The sequence below is a fragment of the Taeniopygia guttata genome, chromosome 3 (assembly GCF_048771995.1).
Source record: "Taeniopygia guttata chromosome 3, bTaeGut7.mat, whole genome shotgun sequence".
In the NCBI taxonomy this organism is placed as follows: domain Eukaryota; kingdom Metazoa; phylum Chordata; class Aves; order Passeriformes; family Estrildidae; genus Taeniopygia; species Taeniopygia guttata.
In genome coordinates this window covers 81,480,795-81,500,706 of record NC_133027.1, presented here as the reverse complement: position 1 = coordinate 81,500,706, position 19,912 = coordinate 81,480,795, and the positions used below count along the sequence as shown (strand labels likewise).

At 37.3% G+C, this 19,912-nt stretch overlaps 1 protein-coding gene across 7 annotated transcripts in view; it reads left to right on the top strand.

The window, feature by feature from the left end:
* Nucleotides 1-18,408, top strand: part of RMDN2 (regulator of microtubule dynamics 2) — a 46,514-nt gene extending 28,106 nt beyond the window's left edge. For 4 of the 7 annotated variants that reach the window (XM_072927198.1, XM_072927197.1, XM_072927199.1 and 1 more), the window contains exons 8-12: nt 5,729-5,827; nt 7,579-7,632; nt 7,721-7,801; nt 17,054-17,200; nt 17,693-18,408. In XM_072927198.1, coding sequence (XP_072783299.1) covers nt 5,729-5,827; nt 7,579-7,632; nt 7,721-7,801; nt 17,054-17,170 — 351 coding nt within the window. In that variant the 3' untranslated portion in view covers nt 17,171-17,200; nt 17,693-18,408. The other 3 variants (XM_030268478.4, XM_030268479.4, XM_072927200.1) reach the window with 3 other exon arrangements.
* Nucleotides 18,409-19,912: the final 1,504 nt, after the last annotated feature.

Sequence of the window (19,912 nt, the reverse complement as noted above, 5' to 3'; positions counted from 1 at the left end):
GATGTAATTAAGTCTTCCTAGTATAGTTAGGTACTTCCCATTCACTCCCAATTTAATGTTAGGGGATCTTATTACTGTTGTCTAGCATATGGTTTTTTTGGATAACAGACTTGCATAAGATACTGTAAATGGGGATGCTTAAAGTGTAACTCAGGGGTACAGTTCATTTTCACAAATGAAAATCCATTGAGGAGACTTTGAGGTAAAAGGTATAGAATCATAGACTCATCACTGTTAGAAGAGACCTTCAAGATTATCAAGTCCAACTGTCAATCCTGTCACCTCTAAACCAGTGGAGGCAGATGCAGAAGATTTATTGAAGACTGAAATGTGTATGCTGTACTAGTAAAAGCTATTTAATTAGTGGAGTTTAATCTGGCCTGACTGCCATTTCCTACTTGCCTTAGTGCAGCACAGTCCTTTGCAAGGAGCAGCGGTGCAGTGCTGCCAAGTTTTTGCTCAGCAGTTATTCTTGCTGGGCCAGAAATGAAGCTGACGCAAGGTGTCCTAGCACCTTCCAGCAGAAAGGGTAAGCTGGGTTTTCACTGCCTCACATCAGCTGGGGTTTGTCTGTGGTGCAGAGCCAATGACAGTTGTGCACCACCTTGTCTAAAAATCAGTTTTTGCTGTTTCTTATTTCTCTTACTATTTAAAATCAGTAGAGCTGTACAAAAGAGGAGGATCATAGAATCCTACCAACACTGTTAGAAAAATTACTTCTGGTATCACAATCGAGTCGGCAAGTTTTTCACCAATCATTTCATAGATGTCATGGTGGGCAAATTTTGCCTATGAGACCTGCTGTGTATGCAAGGAGTGAATAGATCTATGGTGCATGGTATATAAGAATTATTTCCTTAAAGTTTTGGGCACAATTATCTGATAATTCTCTACAATTGTATGTTTGAGGGGGAGGGGGTGTTAAGTATTTTAATGTTTCAAATAGCTTATAAAACTTTCTAGTTAAGACTTATGTTTACTTGCCTTTACAGAACAGGCACAGAACAGCTAGCATGTACTTGTGAAATGGGATCAGAGTCGCTGGTAAATGCTAATAGTGTATTAAAAATTAGATCTCCTGGGATTTTCTTTCTGCAGGTTATATGCCATGTTTTGGATTTGTCTCTGGTGTATCCTAGTGTCTGTTTGGGTTACATCTGGGAATAAATTTTCCCAGTTCCTTTGTGTGCTCTCTAAGTGAGTTTTCCTTACTGGAAAGTGAAAAGCCTAATTCAAGTTGGATAAATACCTAAATGCCTGTGCAGATTGCCCAGGTTCCTCAGCTGGCAAGAAAGAGAATGTTTTTGTTGGAAGCCAATATTTCAAAATTGGTGTCCAGTTACTTAATCTCTTCCAGAAGTCAAAACATTGCAAAATTGTTTAGTAAAATTTTACATTAATACATTGTAATAGAAAAGTAAAAGAAATTCTGTGGGGCTGTTTAATTAGGTGCCATTAGTATTTTACTGAAGCTGGATCAGTGCTGTGATTTGCCTTTATGGAAGACAATTGTGATCATGGATGGCTTTTCAATTCAGGCAGGTTAGTTTCCTTTGTACCAACATACTGGAATTTGAAAGGAGCTGTCAATGGGCAGGGTTTGCTTCTCATAAAAAACAAACAGAAGACAAAAATCCAGCCCATGTATGTATGTATATATATGTATATATATATGAAATATATATATATGTGATTATTGCTCATCGTAGGCTAAGAAAGAGAAATGGATATTTTTGAAATTCATATTTAGGGGAGAGCCACATTTTTTGACTTGGCCGTCAGAGATACAAGAGGCCTAATGGAAGAGTGCCGAGTATGAACTTAATGTTCAACTGCAGTTTAATATTGGAAGTGCCTTCCTTCCATCTTGGGGTATAACAGAGATTTCGGTATAGGATAAATGGATAGCAGTTTTTTGACAGATCTATAGGAGAGTTTGGTTGAGATAAGCATCTCTATTTACTTTGGGATACTGAAGAGTGGCCTCCTCTTCTTGGCAAAGGCCAGGCTGTCAGGATGACCCACTACCCTTCAGCTCTAAGGGAGATCAGGAGTTGGTTGATGCTCCTCAGCCTTTGTTTGTTGCTCTTGAGTGTGTGGGAGTAGCTCTCCTTATGTTTGGCAGCTGAGGAGTGAATGTCCCTTGAGTGGCCTAGTACATTAAAACCTGATATTCTGTGGAAACACAGTGTTCCTTGCAGTGCTTCTCTGAATTTTCAGGCTTCTGGCAGGACTGATATCAGGGTTTAGGAGACCTAAAAAACCAAAACTCATTTAACATTTGGAAATCATTTGTAGGCAAGACCAATCTTCATTCCTTAATTTTGTTGTTGTAGCTATTACTTGCAACAGTAGTAGTTTACCTTATTACCTGCTGCACTCTACCACTCTTGGAACACTCACTAAGTGAAATCATGGTTCTGCTGTAGTTGATGACAGTTACCCTCTCTTTATACTTGATTTTCTATGGACCTCCAGATACACTTTGCACTATTGGAGTAACCTTGACTGTAGCAGTCAATTCTGCACTATGCTAGAGCACGTTACACCAGGGGCTCTATTCCTTGTGCTTGCTCACAGACAGAGAATGATTAATAACTTCGTATAGTAGGAACAATGTTTCCATTTCACTGAACATGGTGTAATAGCTACTCAAATAAAATTTTTTCAAATTAAAGACTTTGCATGTGCATTTAGGGGAAGAGTATAGGTTCCTGTTCATCATTATTGCTCTGGGACACAATTTTGTGTATTGCATATAACAGGTCTTTTCCATTTGCCCCACTTCGGTTGTAGAGGGGTGAAGACAGACTCAGGCACAGTTAAACTGTTGTGATGGGATTCACCTCAGCTGCCTTTAGCTATCCCCAGGGTATGTGCTAGTTTTGTAGTTGAAGAAAAGAAAGATAGGAGTGGTCATCCCAGGCTAATGTAGGGGAAGAGGAATTGCCTAATGGAAGTGCCTCTCTGGATTGACCATGCAAGGAACCTGGACAACTTGTGTGAACTAGGTACTTCCTATATGGAGGGCTAGGTTTTGCAGCGACAAATTCAGAAAGCTAGTGACATATAAGTCTCACTGAATTCTCAGATCTTCTCTGGAATAGTCACAAAGTATAATGCTGGATAGAGTGCACATTAAAAAAACCTCACTATTGCCATAGAATCACAGAATTATTAAGACTGGAAAAGGCCTCTTAAATTCAACTGTTAACCCAGCCCTGTCCTGTTCACCACTAATCCATGTCCCCAAGTGCCACACCCACATGTCTTTGAACACTTCGGGGAGGTAATTATATCACTTCCTTGGGCAGCCTATTCGAATGCTTGACCACCTTTTCAGTAAAGGAGGTTTTCCTAAGATCCAATCCAAACCTCCCCTTTGTCTGGTCTCATCACTCGTTACCTGGGAGAAGAGATTAACCCCCACCTTGCTACAACCACCTTTCAGTGTGGGTGGTTTTGTGTGAAATGTGCATGTGCTTACATGCATTTCACTTTTAAGCATTGTTTTAGCTTGATGGGAATGGTGAAATAAAAATGGACAACTGCATATATGTTTGGGCTTTTTAGAAATTTGAGTAGTGCAAAGCAGCACCCAAGCCAGACAAAATAAAGACTAAAACCTCAGCAAATCAGTTCTGATTAAATCTCATAAGAAACTAAAGTAACTGCCAGGAAGAACTTGTGTTTTCAATAGTTAATTATAACTCCACACGGAAAAACTGCATTTTTGTTTCCTCACTATTGCATAACAGACATGAGTGCGGTAATTGTGTCTGTGCAGTGTGTATCTCCAGGGTGTTGTGTGCTTTTGCAGAGAACAGTGTAGCACATTCCCTTTATTTTTACCCCCTCTCTTCCTTCTACTTGATGTGATGGACCTAGAAATATAGAAACCGCCTTCCTCTTCGAAGAGAAGAAAGAACAAGTCAACAGTAATAAAACAGCACTTTGGCAAAAATTCTTTTAATAACTCTTGCAAAATATGTCTCAGAAACTATAAAACAGTGAGAGAAATGAAATGGGGAAGCACTGCAGGGGCAACAACATCTTGTTGCTCCAACGAGTAAGAACTGCATGATTGCTGAAGAGGTTTTGTAAAAAACATTTTATGTTCTGAGAAGAAGCTTCAGTGATGAGGTATGTGAAAGAGAATGAAAAAAAAAGCTTTATTTTTGTAATATTGTTTCTCTCTGGGTTGTCATTTAGTTCTTGGGTGTGAGACACTTACTGACAACATGTAACAAATAAGACTCTGGGACCCTGCTGAGCAGCTAGCAAGACTTGAACAGGATGCCTTCTGTCTCTGTGCATTGCTGCTCTTATGTGGCTAGAGACATTGGGGCCAGATGAGAAAACGTGACCCTGTGTGTTTTCCTGCTGCATGCTGACCTGTATTTCTGGTCTTTGCAATGATATGTTTTGTTTGCAACAAGAAGTAGGTAGAACTTGATGTCTGTTCAAAGGAGAGGCATTCTAGTTGGTAGCTGTGGATAGTTATGAGAGAGTGGATTCTCATATTTACAATTATTATCTGACATCTGCAAAATTGCTGGATATAGGTAGAGCAGCAACAGCCCTGCAGATATTGAAAAGCCAGGGAATGAGGCAGGAATAATCTAAAACCAAGCAAAATAATTTTAAATTTCATAGTAATAGGAGAGACTTGAGTTCAAGGCTGAACTCTGTCATTTGAATTGCAGCTCCTTCTGAAAAAGAGATGTTCCTGTGTGAGTCATATCTCTCTCCAAGCCTCTGATGAGAGGCTCTCTTTCTTTGCCTGTTTGTGCCTCTTCTCTGTATTGCCTCTGCATAGATCAGGCCAGAAAATACAGAACCTTGTTTTTTACCATTTTTTGACTCATCTGCTCCGTGACAGGAGCCATCAGTGCTGTGGTTCAAATACTGATGTGAAGGGGAAAAAAAATCCTGGCTTTTCTTTACAAAAGAGAAAAGGTGTGGTAGAAATGTCCAAAGGAAAGTGGCTTCACTCCTCTACTTAAACAGGCTCTTCTTTCACATTGTATTTCTTACCAACTCCATCCTTTGCTAGAGATGTGAGGGTTGGGTGTTGGAGCCAAATACCTTATGGCAGTAACCAAGGCAGTTTCTGTCAGGTGTCAGTGTATGTAAGGGAAGAAATCATGTGCATTGTGTAGCAATATGATAGTTACCTAAAGTGCTTTTATAGCAGCTCATCTTCCTGAGATTAGAAGAGGTCATTGGCAAGTTTTACTTGTCATGTAGGAAGAGCTAAAAATGAAGCCTATTTCTTAACAGTAGTTGTCACCAGCTTCTGTGTAATAAATGAACTTGTTATACAAGCACCAAAACCACATTTTTACTGCAGCAACAGCTAGTCATAATGTAAGAAGGTAGTCAAATGCATAGATTGTCATGCAAAGTTGTCTGTCTCATGAAAACCTTAGCAGGTTTCAAGCACTATTTCTAGTCTTAGGTTTTTTAAAAAGGCAAGATGCTATGAAACCTAAAATGTACTTTAAGCTTTGCACATGGAAGTAACCTTATATTGAGGATGTTGGTGTTTGGTCATATGACTCTAAAATACAAAAGACTGCTTTGAGCTGGCCAAACTTGACACTATAAAGCATTCCTTTACAGGTTCTTTTCCAAAATATGTTGTAAAGACGGCACTTACTACAAAACTGAGACGCAACTGTAAAGAAATCTGACCTTTTTTTTTTTTTTTTTTTTTTAATTCTAGGTAGCTCAGTTGTCTTGGCTTGAAAAGACAGTAGCTGCTGCTCTCTTTGGGACTCCACCAACTTCAACAGTAGAAGAAGCATTGCAGAATTTCCTTAAGGTAAGTCCTAGCCAAGGGTTTTCCTGTGTTGCTCTTTACCAGATGTTATATGTGAGTATTGTCAAGATGTCTATTCAACAGACCATGTTCAGTAGCTATAAATTCAGGACTCCTCTAAACACCACTGAGCTTTCTATTAATTTTTTTTTCCATTTTAAAATTAGTTTAGACATGAGTGGTTAGCACCTTTTTTTCTTTTATTTAGTTTCAGGAAATTCTCCAATTAATTGCCATGGTTAATAGTTATTGAATTGAATGTGATATGGGTATAAATTAGTTACATATGCTGCTGAAACAGATGAACCATAGTGATAGTTGCTGATTTGTCTGTTTCTGCAAGAGAGTTGGCATAGGCAAGGAAAACTTTGACATTCTGATACTTCTCTTTTTTCTGATCTGAAACTTTTTTCCATTGAATTTCAGTAGAAGCCTTTCTTATTTGTGGAGATGAAATGGCTTTTGTAGTGAAGTAGAGAAGAAAGCTCTGTCATATAGGCCCATTTTCCTAGGCATTGTATTTGAACACGGTTATGAGAAAACACCACAATAATAAAATAAATCTATCTTTTATTGCCTTCCATATGAATAATTTCTGCTTCTGGAGCTCAAAAGCATACAAGTTTTTCACATGACTGGATTCAAGCATAAATTTCTAGCATTACAATTATTTTCAGAAAGTTTTTCAAAGAAATTGGACAGGCATCTTTTCCTCACTATAAAAAGTGCTTATTTTCTGTGTTCTTAGTCTATTTAAAGATTGAATGATCTCCTGAATTTTGGAAAGTACAATACATTACCATCTTCCCAGTTTAAGAGATTTTATCTTGAAGGTCAAATTCCAAATTTGGTAGAAATAATTTGAAACATTCACTCTAGCTTCAGGGCGTTTTGTGGTGGGCTGCAGAGTGACTGTGGTTTTAAGTCATCTTCAGCAACAAAAATCAAATTACTGTCTAAAAGACAACTGTTTAGGTTTGTTTTTCAGTTGTTTGATTCCACACAGTTGTGGTAAAGCAGCATTGTTTTGCTCCAAAGATTACAGCTACTATAGATTTCACTGATGTAATTTTCCCTTTTCAATAGCTGTTCTTTGATTAAAAGCTTCTTCTTTGTGGGTAGATAGTAAGAGTTTTATTCATCTTGCAAGCTTCTATATTCTTGATGTGTTAAAAAAAAAGACATTATTAAGCTTTTTTAATTGCCTGAACTTTTCAGAAGATGATAATTTTAAAAGGAAGGTGAACCCAGAGCTAGAAGATAAGAGACTGTGGAAGGGAAGTAATTGTAGAATTTATAAACACAGTTCCTTACTCATTACACAAAGTGTGAATGGTTGGTTGCTTTCTTATTTCTTTGATGAGGAAATAAATGTTAATAATCTATAGACAGTGTTATCTTTAAGCCTATCCTGTAAGTGAATTAATCCAATAGGTCTTGTACAGAATGACCCTAGATCTTTACAGAGTGCCTGGGGAGAGAGGAGAGCAAGCAGTACACAGAACATTTTCTGTGTTCACTGTCAGCATCTCATGTGCCTGGTTTAGGGTTTGAATTCTGGTTTTTTGTTTGTTTGTTTGTTTTCTTTATTTTTTTAAGTGCTACTAAACAGATTGCATTACACAGAGTAGGGATGATTTGGTCTGATGTTTGAGGAAATGTAATGCATTACTAAAAATGTTACGCAGACTGCATAAATCTCATCACACAAGTTTCATGTCTATTTTCTTTCCTGGTTTTTTTTTGTTATTTAGGCAGAAGAAATGCACCCAGGATATTCCAAATGCAATTATGTGTATTTGGCAAAGGTAACCAAGTTCTTTTAAAAATAATGATTTTTAGACTCTGATATTCTTACAGTTGTCTGATTGGAAACAAAATGTTTTTTCTTTTCAGTGCTATAAAGATCTTGGCCAGAAAAACAATGCACTGAAGTGCTGTGATTCTGCACTGTCAATTCTCTCAGTTACTAATGAGGTGGGTGTTGAGAATGATAACTTGTTCCCTTGTGACTGCTGTCTTGTCTTTGGCATCCATTATTGCACTGCCGGTAACAACATAATGTTTCAGTTTTTTCTCTGAACACAGAACATTCCTTTTTCCTTCACTCTAGGTTGGCTCATTACAGTTGTCTCTATCAACAGCTTTAAAAAAAAATCTGTGTTTGGGAACTGTCATGGACTTGTCTATATCAGAAATTGAATTGTACTCTTTGTAATTCAACCCACTTCATTAGATCATCCTGAGCATAAGCAAAACAGTTGAGTGTGTTACTCTAGCTGAAATTTTGCCCCAGACCTATGTTTTTCTTGGTTGAACGCACTCTGGATTTTTGTCCTACAGTCTCTGTCTCTGCTCCTGAAAGCCTCTGGTTGGCGATTCTTGTCAAGGGCAGTATGTTAACTACAGCAGAGGCAGATGAATTATTCAAGATTGGCTTTGTCTTCAACCACAGGCCAGTTAAGGAGGCACAGTTCTTCAAGTCACATCTGCTAGCCTAGAGTTTGTTCTAAGAGATTACTAGATTTCTCTCAGGGCCCATTACAGTATTTTAGGCCCATTAGAGCATTTTTGGTATGTGGACACAAAATTTCTACAAATATTTGAGAGATTTTAATTTGTTTAATTTCTCAAATATAAACCAAGTCATGGCAAGAAGGTTTACTGTGTTTGATCTCATGTTGAAGCAAGTTCCATAACTGACCTATGAAAGGGAACATCTTACCATCCTAGAGCATGACGAGTTCAAACTTGAGCCTTTTCAGCCTAAGGGACACCCTCTGAGCACAGCAGATGTGGTATGGAGAAAGAGAGGTGATTCCTGAGAGGAATTGGCCACATCCCATTTAATTCTTTGAAGTTAAGGAAAAAGACCATTAAATAACTCTGTAACTTGATTGACAATAAATGCTGTGTGTGGAGCAATAACATGTTTATGTCAAGTGTTCCTGCTGGGAAGAAAGACCCCTGCATGCCTCACCAGCCGCTGCTCCTGGGTGGCCTAATTTCTGGCCCCAGTTATAGTATGTACCAATCATAAATTAAGTAATCATTGCTTAAGTTCAGTGTTTCTTTAAATATGATACTGATAGGACATTAACAATTATTTAATTCTTTATTCTTTACTTACTGTTAAAATATACTTTCAGCTTGCCTATTACATAACATAGGAAAGGCTGCTATAAATTATCTGTTTAATATCCCATCACATGTCTGAAGTATCAGCAGACCTGAGAAGAAGGAACTCTGATGTGAGAGCAGGAATTCAAGAGAAGTATGAGGGATAGGTGTATGTATTCTGGCAAGCAAGATGGTGATAAGAACAAGAATTACACTGATTTGTATAATCAGAAGAGCGAGTGTCAAATGGGCCCAAAAAATCTTCTGTCCATCTGAAAAGGACAAGATGATTTGACCTCTCCAGTTTTGACTAATTTTATAGATATCTCAGATTTGTCTCCTTTTTCTTGTTTACTTGTGATGTGTTTTGAATTAAGTTTAGAAAAAAAAAGATACTAGAATATGGCATTAGGTCAGTATGGCATTCTTCCAGAAGAATATGGCATTAGGGCAGTAATATGTAATTCAATTTAAAAAAAAAAAACAGTGAAGCACTCAGCACAGGGTAAAAAAACAAGTGCACACTGAAAGAAATGACTGTGAAATGGAGATCTGGAACATGAACTCTGCTGTTGCTGACTGTTACCTCAAATCCCATCTGAATTAAAATATTACATGTTGTTTTGGTTATTGTGTTACAGAAAGACTGTTACTGGTTTTTGGGAAAATGTGTTGGAAGTGAAGTGGCTCAGGGCTTGGAGCTGTATGTAGGAATAACATTTAGTGAGATTAGTTTAAGAGGGGGAAGAGACTGTAATAAGACTGAAGAGGCATTGGGGAGAGAGTAATAAACAGATGCTAATATGCACTTTATTAGTGCCTGAATTGACTGCAGCCCTGCAGAAGATGGGGTTTGTGGTCTAAAAAAAAGCACAGGTTAGCAGCAGTATGAGGATTTCTTTCCATTTGCCATAGCTCAGGATCTCAAGGTTGTCAGCAGTATGGTGTTTTGTCACAGTCATGTGAAACCCATCATTCCCAAGTGCAATCATAGTTTGTCATATGAGTTTTCTCTTTCTTCAAGCAGGGGAACTCCTTTATTGTTTTTAATTTTTGGCTTCTAGTGCAAAACATGTATTTGTATAAAGGCATGAAATCAGGAGCAGACTGAGAGACGAAGTTGCTGGAAAGGTGCCACATTGAAGAAATGTATAGTATTTCATGATAAAAATCATCCCGCAGAAAAATTATCATAGACAGTGGTTTACTTTTTATTGCTTCCGAGCATTCACAGTTTCCAGTTACTTCTGGGAACCAGAGGTGCTTGGCATCAGTAAAGTAGCCCATAGCTCATTTTAATCCTGAGGTCAAATTCTCAGCTGCTGTAACTCAGGACACTTCTTTGACACTTTTTCTACGGTTCATTTCGCATAACATTTCGAGTTAAGTGATATTATTTTTGTCTTGAGTGTTATGTCACATCCAAATATCCCTTCTGTGCATCTGTTCTACCATTTATAGAGTTTGTTTTAATTCAAGGGGTAAAGGGGCTTCCAAACATAGGTAATTCTTGTTAAAGGAAAAAAAATCAGATGGCCTGATTAATGAGATGATTAGTTTCAAGCCTAATCTGAGTCTTAAAAAGTATACAGAGAAATTACAAAAAAAGAAACAAGTTCTGATTGAGTGAGTCCTGTACATTAAGAGTTACAGGAGGATTTTTTAAAAGAGGACAGTTTTTAAAAATAGCTTGGCACATTTTTAACTTACCAGTCTATGCATTCTTTTTATTTTAAAAGGAAATATGTGAGATTTGGTTCAAATTACATCTGGAAAAACATAGTTGATATTACAGTGCAACTTTAAAGACCTTTCTCTATCCTTTCTAAACAAAAAACCTCCAATGAATCATACAGTCCTTCCTTGGCCATAAATAGTGTAGAGTGGTACTTCACTGCTGGAGGTGCATGGGACATGAAATTGTCCAGTTTTTCTCTGGTTGCTACCCAGGTGGATAACCTCAGGGTCCTGGGAAACATTTGCCCCTTCAGTAAAAGAGATCCCAGTGTTCAGGGCTGCTGTGAGTTATTGTTAAGTGCTTAACAGCTGCTCTGTTCATCTAGAGGATGTTGCTTTACCCTTACTGAGACTCATTATTTTGTAGTGTGCTCAAAGCCTTGCTGAGTGTGACTATGTGAAGGGCTCTTGAAACCAGATGTGGTGGACTATTGTGATGGAATAAAATTACTTTTTTTAATTTGAAGATAAAAATGTAATTTAATTTTGAAATCATGAGCGTTTGTCTTGCATGCAGAAAGACAGAACAGGTAGAGGGTGTGTGTGGGGGTGGGTGTGTCTTTAGTTAAACACATGGTCCTTTGCTTGCAAGGGGAATAAGACCCTAATTTGTTGTTTATAATAAAGATTGTTGGAAGTTTTCAACGCTGGAACTCATAGAATTTCAAGTCTCGATGTAGAATTATAAAGTATAATAGTCACAGGACTGTTTTTTCTTGTGTCTGGAGACAAGCATGAGCATGGCAATGAACTCTGTGCTTGTAGGACCAGTAAGCTCACCACAAAGGAGTTAACAGCCTGACACAGAAGAGATTAAAATTTCAAGGTTCTAGTCTCTACTGCATTTTTTTTAAAAAATGAATCTCAAAAGCAGCAGTTGCATTACAAAAAGTGTAGTCTTGGAAGAGATGAAGACAGGAAAACAGGAAAAATGCAAAGGAAATCTATTTCCACTGAGTTGCTGAAAGTATTATTTAAAATATAGATTAAAACTTGCCCAAGGCTAAGAAAGTGTTTTACGAAATTATTGATGATTTTGTGCACTCCATCCTTCTCAGTAATTAGAAATGATGGCAATTCAGAGTTGAAATTAACAAGTGTGAGAGATTTAGACTTTACAGAAATTCATTATTATGACATTAACTTCTTACAGGTGAAGAATGGCAGGAAGCAGAGACTTGCTAAAGACTCTGCCTTCAGCCTCAGTGACATCTGAAACTCATGTAGAGGAGGTCATAAATGTAATCATAAGCAGCAATAATGGCTGTATTTTTACACAACAATGCAGCTGCTTAGCTCATGCTCATACAGTTTTCTTATGTTTTTTTGTACAACATCATAATTGATTTCCCTGGCTATTATACACATTTTTAATATTGTTTATAAGGAACAATGTGGGAATTGCAGAGGGATGGAAGAGAGGTCAGAGTATTAATTTCATCAGCCATCAGCTGTTCCATTCCAACAGACTGTCTGGATTTTCAAGTTTTTCCAAAAAACACCCACTCCAGCAGCCATGGATTGATATTGGTATGAGCAGACCTTGTTGTGATATACCAAGAGATCTTATGTGAAGCTGCTATTGTAGTCTGTCCTTCTAAGTAAGATTTTGAGGAGAAAAAAGTAATTTACTCTTGCTTTTAAAGTGAAGGTTACAAATTAAGACTTGTTTTTGAAAAAAACTACCAATTGAAACTGAGTAATTTGGGCTAACCTTATAAAAGTGTTTTTGTTTTCTCATCAACCAGAATATTTTCTTTCCACATCTTCAGCTCAATACAAAATGTCTTGCTTTTCAGAGAATATTTGTTGCTTTAGATTTTTTTGCACATTTGTCCTCCAAATGGCCAGCAAAAATCAATGATGCTTCAATTGAAAAATAATGGAAGTGTTCAGATTTGTGTTCATTGTAAATTCTAGGCTATTGTTTTCCTGCTAGTACTGTTTGTGGAGTTGAACAAGAATTTCCTAATAGCTACCACCAACTCAAAGCTAAAATATTTTTGGAGTGTGCTGAAAAAACCTATTCCTTAATTAGTGGTTTTGTGTACAATGAATGTGACTGCTTCAAGCTGAGGGAATACATTTTTAAAAAACTCATTATAAAGAAATCAAATTTCAAACTAAAATTCTAGGGGAAAGTGAGACATTTGTGAAAGAGTTGCTAAAACAATTTGAGACTTTCTATATTTTACATTATTTTGCACTTCAAAGAATAGTCTATTTTTCTCCATCTTAGTGATCAGATCAATTTTTTATCTGCATGTTTTTAAGTGCTTGAAAAAAAGTTTGTGTGCATTGTCTACTTATTTATTCTCTCCCTCTGAAAATGATTCCAAGAAGTGATGAAGATATTTTTTGTGGTGTCACAGTTTCATAACATAAGGATGAAGTTTATCCTGATAAATACCAAGCTTATTATATTTATGATGAAACTGACTATCACACAGTATTTGTTTTAACATCCTGTCAAAGCTAACACAGTTTTAGCATAGTTCTTAGTCCAGCAAGAATGGTCAGCAGCCAGTTCCCCAAAGTAAGGAGTGTGTCTCCTCCACTGGCATTCTCATGATGCAGGGGCAGAGTGGAAGAAGTATTCGCAGAAGTGGTGGTACACTCCAGGATTACAAAATTGATTGGCAAAAACCCATTTTGAATTTTTGTACAGTAGCTGGGCCAAGTCAAACTCCTGGGATTTTGAAATATATTGTCTTGGAGGCAATATACAGGGTGAAGGAAAGCCTTGACAGGCACCTATCTGAGGGGGCTGTAACTGGGTGTGATTGTGTTCAGGCTGTTTCAGCAGTGACAGTGCAGAAAGAAAAGCTGTAGGTCCCATAATGGGAGAGGCAGCAGCCAGGCAGAAGGAGGAGAATTTCTTTAGCACCAAATGCTCCACACTGTGTACAGTAGTAAAAGAAAACCAGATCATAGGTGAAAATTTAGTCTTTCAAGTCAAGAAAGAACTAGCCAACTAAAATTTTACATGACTACTAACTATTCTGAATTGTATTCTGCTGTTTTGTAAATTTTCAACAGTAGTCCTTGAATGAGCTGAGTTGTTTATTTGTATTCTTCTGGGTGCGAAAGGGTATTTTCCCTCTGCCTGAAGTAATAGCCAAAAATCTGTGATTATTGACAGCTGCATATTTTAAAGCTCTGCTTGCCTTGATCCTAAAAGCCTTGAGAAGTTATGGTTAATCCCCAGAGAAGATAGTGATAATATGAAAGAATATAGAATGCGCCAGCTTGTGACATACAGCAGTCATGTACAAGGTGGCACGTGGATGATGGCCTTGATGTGTTAAAATACCAAAGGACAAGACTCATGGTCTTATACAATTGCTAGTGCACGCTACAGTCACACCATCTGTGAGAGTCTGTCAGAAAACCAAGAAGGGATAGAATAGCATTTAGCTTTGCATGATTTATACTGTCCACAAGAGCTATTGCTCTCTAACAACCCTTGTGCATGTTTGGGAGTCTCTTCTGCTGCAGTCCAGGATTTCTCCTGGATCTGTGAGGGAATTATACAGCTGTACCCAAAAGCAGGAATGTCTCTCAGCACCTCATTGCTGTTACTGCATATCAGAGTATGGCTTCGGACCACCCTTGCAGCCCAGCTCATTGAAATATACCATGCTGCCCTGCTGACTTCAGTGAAACCCTACAAGATGCATGTCAGCTTGGGATTTGGCAATGGTTGCACACAATTATGTTTTCCTTGGCTGGTGTAACCATTTTAGTTGTGGTCATGGGGCTGTATCATTCTCTGTTGACAGTTGGGACTTTGTCAACAAGTGCACACATGTGCAGTGCCTGGGTTGAGTGTATCAGCACATAAGGAAATAATTAGCAGAGATGGAAGGTAAAATCATTATCTTTCTGTCTTGCTTTAATTACCATTTAATTTTTACATGCACATTTATATGTGTAACTCTCCATGTACATGTATCAGTAATTTTTTTTTTTCAGCAAAAATGAACTGTCAAAATGTGAAGTACTTCCAGTTAAGCCAACATTCCCTTTTTCCCACCAGCTCTCTCTTCTTTCTTGCCCTTGTTTTCAACTCTCTCTCTCCCCTTGTTCTGTCCCTGGCCTCCCAGGTCTTTTTTTCCTGTGCATATCCCCTGTGAATGATGAAACATAAAAGTAAGGCAACAAAATAGGAATAAGGCAAAATACAGTCCCTGACCCTGTAATTTGAATACATTTTGTGTAGCAGTTTGCAGAACATTTTGAACTCATATTCAACTCTGAAAATGATATAAGGAGTGTTAAATAAATATAAGCCTTGACAATAGAAAGACGAGGCTGAAAATGGCTGTGTTCAGTCAGTGCTGAGTTTAGCCTCAGGGTGAACAAATGGGACCGATGCAAGTATATTGCATTCCTCCTACAACTTGCATCTCTTCTTCTGTTTGCCACACTCTAAAATAGAAACACTGCTGTCTGGGAAAAAAAGAAAAAAAGAAAAAAAAAAATAAAAGCTGACCTTATTGTTCATTTCCAGAAAGCCACCGACCCAGAAATCAACAAGGAAGAGAGTTGGCCCAAGACAGGATTTATGGCTTTTTCTTTCCATTATCAGCCAAGCTTTGGGCAATAATGAAGTTTTCACACTTAAAACCAGAAACTAGTACACTGAACAGAGTTGTGGCTTCTCTCTCCTTTTAGTATGACACACCTTTTGTCTGGATGGACTCTCTCCAAAGGTGACATAATAATTCCCTTCACTGACCATTCTCAGCTTTGTTTTTAATGCCATTACTGATTTTTTTCAATGCTTTTGCCATACGAGTTCTTATTGACTGGAAGCTGCTTGCTCAAATAATGCAACCCGTTGAACAGTTTGCAACAATAATTCCTGCTTTAACTGATGTAGTTTTGTTTAGAACTGGCAAACCAGAGATAGAATGCTTTGCACGTTTTCAGATTCTTCTCCAGACAGTTCTTAGAACAATCTTGAGTTTTGTTCCATTCTTTTTCCTAAGCCCAGAGGAAGATTCAGGGAAGATTGCCCAATGTTTTCTGGACCTTTGCGACTTGTACAGCTCATTGCCCAACATAATCCTTTACTTCTAAAGAGACAATTATCCAAAGTTGTTTGGAGATTTATTTTTAAAATGCTGTATCCTGCAAAATGAGTAGAGAATCCCATCAACTCATGAAATGCTGAACACTATTCAGATATGAGAAAACCTGCACCTTTATAATCTTCAACTTAGAAAAATGTTGTAAGAGTACAACCAGATACAATTAAGATACCAGATATAGTTTTCCATTTCTTATTAGCATGGGACAATATCTGGCTTTTTACTTTTTTTTATTTAATGGAGTTTAGAATAGTTTTTACAAGTTGACCACAGTCAATACAGAAAAGAGTGTATTTTCCCTGAATTAAGGGAAAATTTTGAGGTTTTCAATTTTTGTTTAAAGCAATGGCCTGGTGCTCCAGACAGCCTGTAGTGACGTGGAGTTTAAGGGGTGCTCAATGCTGTATGACATTTCCTTCTGTTCGAGTATTTTGGCAAGAGCTTACTGGCTTTGCAGTGTGTGCCTTTAAAGGCCTCTGATAAATGATTAGGCAGATAGTTTAGCCTATTGTTGCCAGTAGGAGTAAGGCAGTAACTCCAAGAGAAGTGTCCAGCTAATTTATTAATGCCTTAATCCAGACCAATAATATGATGTAGTTTGACATGTCTGGCATATGGTTTCTATCATCTCAATATTCTTCTCTGTTCCTACATGACATTATAGACAACTAACCAAAATAAAGAGAAGCAGGAATTTCTTTACCCATAAAATATATTCTAAAATGTTCTGCATTTTGTTCCAGCTCTTTGGTTGATTGAATAATGAAGTGATCCTGAAATCTAGTGATTACTTCACTGACTGTCTACAGTATTTTCCTTCAGACTATCCCGTGGCATTATCATTACTGGTCCCTGTCATTAGAAATACTTACACAAAATCAGTGATGTGCAGGCACTTTTCACTTGAACTGTTAAATATCCATGGGTGCATATGTTGGGTGTTTGCACCCTTATGAGCTTTCAGGCATGAGGTGGTGACATTTTAGAAATGTGATTTTAAACCAAAGTGCATTTTGCAAGCTAGTAGTTTTGCAGCAGCAGCTAAAAGAAGCAGATTATATCCAGGGGACATTTAAAAATAAGTAGAATCATGGAGTTTTTGTATGTGGTTACATGCCTGTATGCTTGTGCCCCTTTCCAAGCAGATTATGCATGGAACAGCCAAAACATATTGGGTGCCTGTGAGACAGTCTTAGGCCTGGCTTAGGTTTAAAGCCCAATGCAAAGTGTGCACTTAAAACATTGGCCTAAAAGGAGCCTTTTCCTGCTGCCCTAGGAGTACAGTGTAGTGTTGGCTCTGAGCTCAGCAGGTCACCTGCCTCTTGCTCCCACATTGGCCCCACTCTGCCCTGAGCCCAGTAGCATAGGCAGAGCCCAGTCTGCAAGATACTGAGGGTGCATCAGCCCATGGTGTCTGTTGCAGGTAGGTATGGCTATGTGCACGGAAACCGCAGTCTAACCTGTGTCATTCATTACATTTCCCAATGTTTTCTTCTTAGTTGCATAATAAATCATTAGCAAACATCACAGAACACCTTTAGAGAAATTGCATGTGGTCAGGATGCAAGATTACATCAGGTATAAGGCAAGGCAATATTTTATGCAAAGTGCACCAATAAAAATTATATCCCGAGCTGAAGGGCTTACTGGTCTGCTGAGAAGGCTATTTGTGGGCTAACATTTTAAGTGCTTTAACAGAGCTGTAAAGGGAGGCCGCCATCTGGTTCTTGTTTTCACTTCAAACTTTATTTTTGTATTTACTGATAAATTAACCTACTATGCAGTCTTTAATTTTGTGGCTGTTTCAGTTGTGTGTTATGTCTGTTGTTAGTAAAGAAATGTGGATAGACACCTATTAGGCAAATGAAGGGATTTAGCCTCTCTGAATTGATGCATGGTTGTCTGTTTCTTTCAGGATAAAGAAGCCCAGAAAGACTTAGAAGCTTTACTTCTTACACTGAAGCTCTGATACTGCGTACTTCTAACTCTTCATGCTGTAATAAAATTGTAAAACTAAAATGAGACTGGAAACTGCGGTAAATTTCAGCTAAGTCAATGGAAAAACAGTCATTGATTTTGGTTGACTTTGATCATGGCCTTTAAGTGTCTGGCAATTATGGTATTAAAATAATACATTCATTTTTGATTATTTATAATCTTGTACTGAAGTTTAATTTTAGATTTCTGACACTGTGAGTCTGATTCTCTGAACATGAAGTCCACTTCTGGCAATGGACATACAGGGGGTTTGAATGCAAAAGGAATAAATCTCACTCTTTGAAAGATGACTCAACATCTAATACGTGATGCCAGCATAGAACTGCGTGTAGCATAAACAAACAAAGAAATGTTTCTATAGTAAATTATATTTGTATCAACTAATTTACACAGATGTGTACAGAAGAAAATAATGAATATTTATGTTTACACATTTCTCTACTCTTAAAAAAATTACAATCTTGTTTAAGTTAAACAAAGCTGTTGCCACAACAAAACTCTTTTTACTTTAAACCTATTGTTGGTTTTACAAAGTAATGTGAAAATTTTATAAATTAAATGTTATAATTTATTTGTAACATCAAGTATGATATTAAAGATAAGACCAATTAAATAAAGTGGTTTAGATTAATCTATTACAGCAGTGATATTTAATGGATTTGTATCAGGACCTCCAGCAAGTTTGTGACGTCTGGCTCTTTGTCTTTAGTTTGAAGAGTTTCCTAATGTGGTTTCATTTGAAGTCCCTAGTGCTGCATGTGGCCATCACTAACCTTTTATATCATCTATATAACATAACCTGTACATAAAAATAGACTACTAAAGACCTACTACTTCTGAGTCTGTTGGACAACAGTGTTTCAATAAAATGTAGCAGATAGGGAAAGAATTTCTATTCACCACTGGAGTGATCCAAAATACACCAGAGTTTGTAGAAGAAGAGAGGCCAGTCGTGATTGCCTTTTAATTCATGATCTTAATCTAGATGCAGGGAGTGTATGTTGAAGAAGTAGGCATTTCTGCTAAAGAACATGGAATTGAGTAAGGACAACTATATGTTTCCTTGATCTATTTGATGTGTAAGATAATGTGGACCACTTTTTGGCAAAGACAGGGAGATCTTCACAAATTGAAGTAAGCATATTAATTTTTTCGAATGTTCATCCTGTGGAAAAAATAGTTTCTATATGTCTTTCTCAATTAAAGAGTTCTTTGGTTTTTTTATACATAATCTCAGAGAAAAGGGAATACCATGAAAGATTAATCCTAACAGTTCCTTCTATGACAGTATTGTGATTCATACAGAGTAATTGGCTTGTGAATGGGGAAGCTGGAAAAAATCATCATGATTTTGGTAAGGGGCTGTTGGTAGTCTGCTTTTGGTGTTTTCATAGCCAATGCAGGAAGCACGGTTTAAAAGAATCTACAGGAATGATTTGTACTTAGGGTTGTTGTTAACAATTCAATGTCACCTAGGAAGATGTAATAAGGAGGCCTTTCCTGAAATCAATTTTATGCTAATTGGTATACTTTATAAAATAAATTGGATTATGAAATAGATACTTCATTTACAAGTAATTATTGCTGATAAAAGCTGAAAGTGTATTGGAGAAATAGATTGGAACAAGAAGTTACTTAAATTAATTACTGAAATGACATTATGTAAGTAGGATTTACTTAATTAAGGGCAAATATAAAGTCTTGAATTGAGGTAATTAACAGAAAGAGATTGGAGGAGACCAGGCTTATAGTAATTCTATGGAAAAGGATATGCAAATTCCAGTGAGTGGGAAGTTAATAATGGGTCAATAACGTTATGTTTTTGTGAAAAAGCAAATTTCATACTAGACTGAATAAATAAACATTCCCCCATTAAATTCACACAAAATAACCTTTTACGCTAATTAGGCCTAATAAGTTCTAATGAGGTCTGAGCTGGTGTACTGTATCTGGTTTCAGGCAACACACTTGAGGGAGGTTGTGGTCTAACTGGAAGGAGTCTAGTGGAGAGAGAGACAAGAAATATGAGTGTGCTAGCCAACATTATTTTGCATGTAAAACAAGAAAGAATTTGGTGTGTTTAGTCTGCAGGAGCAAGGACTAAAGGAGTATTCACATTTGTAAAAAGCTTTTGCAG